The 4,787-nt window shown below is 45.0% G+C and overlaps 1 protein-coding gene across 3 annotated transcripts in view; it reads right to left on the bottom strand.

Annotated features, from left to right (window-relative positions):
• Positions 1–2,167: 2,167 nt before the first annotated feature.
• pps (protein partner of snf) overlaps positions 2,168–4,787 on the bottom strand; it is a 283,892-nt gene continuing 281,272 nt past the window's right edge. For all 3 annotated transcript variants that reach the window (XM_069302993.1, XM_069302994.1, XM_069302995.1), the window contains one exon: positions 2,168–4,787. This exon is cut by the window's right edge and continues 436 nt beyond it. In XM_069302993.1, the coding sequence (XP_069159094.1) occupies positions 3,545–4,787 (1,243 nt within the window). In that variant the 3' untranslated portion in view covers positions 2,168–3,544.

Below are 4,787 nucleotides of genomic sequence, written 5' to 3'. Positions count from 1 at the left end.
CCAGTCTGCACCCCCCCCCCCCATCTGGGGGTCTGTGGTCAGTCTGCCCCCCCCCCCATCTGGGGGTCTGTGGTCAGTCTGCCCCCCCCCCCCCATCTGGGGGTCTGAAATTGAGCTGTATAACCACCTTGAGGTCTGAGGAAGCACTGCTCAGACATGACTAGAAATGCCACCTCTAGGGTCTCAGGTTGACCTGTACAACCTCACTTGGGGTCTGAGGCTGATTTGCACCGTCACCTCAGGCATCTGTGGTTGACCTGCACCACCACCACCACAGGCATCTGTGGTTGACCTGCACCACCACCACAGGCATCTGTGGTTGACCTGCACCACCACCACCTCAGGCATCTGTGGTTGACCTGCACCACCACCACAGGCATCTGTGGTTGACCTGCACCACCACCACCACCACAGGCATCTGTGGTTGACCTGCACCACCATCACCTCAGGCATCTGTGGTTGACCTGCACCACCACCACCACAGGCATCTGTGGTTGACCTGCACCACCACCACAGGCATCTGTGGTTGACCTGCACCACCACCACAGGCATCTGTGGTTGACTTGCACCACCACCACAGGCATCTGTGGTTGACCTGCACCACCACCACAGGCATCTGTGGTTGACCTGCACCACCACCACCTCGGGCATCTGTGGTTGACCTGCACCACCACCACAGGCATCTGTGGTTGACCTGCACCACCACCACCTCGGGCATCTGTGGTTGACCTGCACCACCACCACCTCAGGCATCTGTGGTTGACCTGCACCGCCACCACCTCGGCATCTGTGGTTGACCTGCACCACCACCACCTCGGGCATCTGTGGTTGACCTGCACCACCACCACCACCACCACCACAGGCATCTGTGGTTGACCTGCACCACCACCACAGGCATCTGTGGTTGACCTGCACCACCACCACCACAGGCATCTGTGGTTGACCTGCACCACCACCACCTCGGGCATCTGTGGTTGACCTGCACCACCTCAGGCATCTGTGGTTGACCTGCACCACCACCACCTCGGGCATCTGTGGTTGACCTGCACCACCACCACCTCAGGCATCTGTGGTTGACCTGCACTGCCACCACCTCGGGCATCTGTGGTTGACCTGCACCACCACCACCTCAGACATCTGTGGTTGACCTGCACCACCACCTCAGACATCTGTGGTTGACCTGCACCACCACCTCAGGCATCTGTGGTTGACCTGCACCACCACCACCTCAGGCATCTGTGGTTGACCTGCACCACCACCACCACCACCACCACCTCAGGCATCTGTGGTTGACCTGCACCACCACCACCTCAGGCATCTGTGGTTGACCTGCACCACCACCTCAGGCATCTGTGGTTGACCTGCACCACCACCTCAGGTATCAACCAGCACCATCTAGTCGTGCCACATACCTATGCTCATACCTGACTACCCATAATTTCAAGTTTGGTCAGGCATGTGGTTCTCAAAGTAATTGTACATGTGCCTGTTAATAATTTCAAACACATGAGCATAGTATAAAAAAGTGCAACAACTACAGTGTAATAAATCGTCGTCTCGCATCATCTCGCTACTCTTAATTAAGTACAGTAATTGCGATATTATCCTTATACACTTTTAATTATGGGACGAGAGTTCTGCTTGCAGTGTCCCAGTGCAGTGTTATGGGATAGGTGGTGGTGCTTGCGGTGTCCCGTCTTCCCGGTGGTGGGAAGTTATCGGACGAGAGCTCTGCTTGTGGTGTCCCGTCTACCCAGTGGTGGGAAGCTATGGGATGGGTGGTGGTGCTTGCGGTGTCCCGTCTTCCCGGTGGTGGGAAGTTATGGGAGACGAAAGCTCTGCTTGCGGTGTTCCATCTTCCCTGTAGTCGGAAGTTATGGGACAAGAGCTCTGCTTGTGGTGACCCGTCTTCCCTGTGGTGGGAAGCTATGGGACGGGTGGTGGTACTTGCGGTGTCCTGCCTTCCTGGTTGTGCTTGTGGTGACGTTTAGAAGAGTTACAAAAGCGTAAAAGGTTGTGGGGGACACACATACTCGCACACAGACGACGTCCAGTTAGTGTAGGATTTATTGATTGACTCTACAAGTGTGATACATTGTGGCAGGCATTCGCTAATAAGACCTCAACCTTTTCTTTTCACCTTTTTTTCTATAAAGGAAATTAAAAATTTATTTAAAAAAACTATATTTTTATTTGTTTTGACCATTCAATAATACATTTTGCTTTAAAAAATACAGGTACTTTTATAAAAGAAACACATCTTAGAAAAAAAACAAAGTTTTTCAAGAATGCCTGCTCTGCAATGTTCACAGTATTTACATAGCTAACACTTAATTCAAAGAAACTTAACTAATCTTGTACATTACACTTATGTAAAATAACATGATCCTATATACAGTACATAGCAACTTGATAATGACACACTTCCCCTCAACACTGCCTTGGTGCCAGGCCTACATTTGCACCCCCTCCCTGCTCCCCCCAAACAAACATACTGTACAGTATTCTATTTCTTTAAACAAACATCCATACAAACTATTCAAGACAGGTCTGTACCAAGCTCCTGTCTTCCCATTCTTTGCAGAAACATAACACAGTATATATATAATAGAAGGGAATAACTTTCAATATTCATCAGTGAACATAGGTAGATACTGTAGCTTGAACAATAATACTTTGAAATCTTACATTCTTCTGCTCATGAAAACTCTGAAGCTCAAGTGCAATGCTGAAGTGATAAGGAGTGAGTCAGCCAGCCTATAGCATAGACTAGCCCACTGTAAAAAAAAAAAAAAAAAAAAAAAAAATGACAATTTAAAAATGTATTAACTCTGTTTCACGTAATTACAATAAAAATTTATACAAGACATATTTACAGGTTGTCCATGCATACCATCATCTCTTATACAAGTTTGGGATAGTCATTTCAGAGTCAGTTTACCTGCTTTTAAATTAGTTTTATCCTCTTGGGACTATCTTTGACTTGTATTATCAACAAAAAAAATCTTTTTTTCAATAGTTTTGTTACACAGTATCTTGTATCCAATGTGCCAGTGATTGCTGTACCAAGAGGCACTGTAATGTACACAACTGCACCTACTATTTTTTCATCTACCACTTTCAATTAATTCAGTCAATGAATTTCAATATTATTAAATGTTTCCAAGAAGTTAAGAGACCAAATTAAGTTATAAATGGGTCTTTGAATTCATCAATCTGACAATAGAAGGCAAAACTGAATAATCAAAAATTTTTAGTTTTTCTTTTTAAATCCTCAATTGGTGAGGCAGTCCTTTTCGAAAATCCAATATATATACATCTGTGTGGAATTGCCCAATATGAGCAAGTACAACACTGGCCATTTTCAGTTGTATGCACAAAATACATAAAATAGTTCACACAATGTCACTACAAACTGTACTTTGTAGCCGACTTTCATAATTGCTGCTAAAAATAAAAAACACTATCTTTTAGACGAGTGTGCCTTTAAAAGACTATTATTTAAAATACATGTTGCATAAGTTTTTTTTTTTATAATTTACAACTAATAATCAATTTCTGGATAAGGACTACCTCTATCACACTCTTGCTCTTCATAAGGATGCTCTCTCTCATACCTCTCACGATACGAGTTATCTCTGTTCCTTTCATGACTATCGGTTTTTCCTTCACGTCTTTTTTTTCCAGTGTGAGGAAACTTTGAATGTCCCTTATCTCTACTTGCTCTCGAGCGCCAATCTCTGTCCCATTCTCGATCTCTTTCCCAGTCTCGACCTCTTTCCCAGTCTCTATCTCTCTCTCGATCTCTATCTCTCGACTTGTTATAGTGATGGCCCCACCCTCTGTTGTTATAACTCTTTCCTCCTTCCCATCCACTACCTGGAAAACGTCTCGCAGGGCCATGTGCTCCCGAGTATCTTGAAGGCCCATGAGGACCTAAAGAACTGTGGGGACCTATGTAACTAGGAGGAGGTAACTGGGCCCCTGAATGGTCTATGGAATCCAAGTGATCTAAGGGAGCAGGCGGCACGTGTCTTTCTGGGCCTGGTAGTCTTCCTGGCTGAGACCCATATAGATCTATGGGTTGTGGAGGCCCCATAGCACCAATGTAACCAGAATGACCTGAAATGCTAGGCGGGTGAGATGGCAACACAACAGGGCCTCCTTGGGGCATATAACTACTTGCTAGACCAGCCTGCATGAAAGAGGGTTGAACTGGGTGATAAAGAGATTCAGCTCCTATTTCTGAATGAGGTTTATTAATATTTTCATTTTCTTCCATCTCTGAGGCTTTAGCAAGCAACTCTTCATCACTCATTTTACTCAATGCTTTGCTTTTCTCCAAACTAGCAGCAGCTTGAGCACGAACTAACCGTGGATCCCTTATTCTGAGATCCGTATCTTCATCAGCTTTCAAACCCGAGTCTACTCTATTTCCAAAGTTTTCATTGTTGTCGTCTGTATTTTTTAAAATGCGTAGATCTACATCACTTTTGTGATCTTTACTAGATTTACTTTGAAGTAATGGCCTCAAATCCACATCAGCCTTAGCTCCAGTGACTATACTATCACCAGTCTTTTTATTGTCAGAGTCCTGATACTTGCCATAATTCATCACAATGGGATCTGATGACAGGCTTAATCTCCTTTTAATTTCTTGTTCCTTCTGTTTAATTTCAACTTCTTTCTGTTTAATGTTATCTAGTATTTCTTGTAAATTGGATGGAATACTGATTTTAGATGTATCAAGTTTTAATTGTTCACTCCCAGAAGAAGGGAGGTTTTGA

Source organism: Procambarus clarkii, chromosome 49 (genome assembly GCF_040958095.1).
Source record: "Procambarus clarkii isolate CNS0578487 chromosome 49, FALCON_Pclarkii_2.0, whole genome shotgun sequence".
In the NCBI taxonomy this organism is placed as follows: Eukaryota; Metazoa; Arthropoda; class Malacostraca; order Decapoda; family Cambaridae; genus Procambarus; species Procambarus clarkii.
Note: the sequence above shows the minus strand (reverse complement) of the source record. Positions and strands in the feature narration are given on the sequence as shown.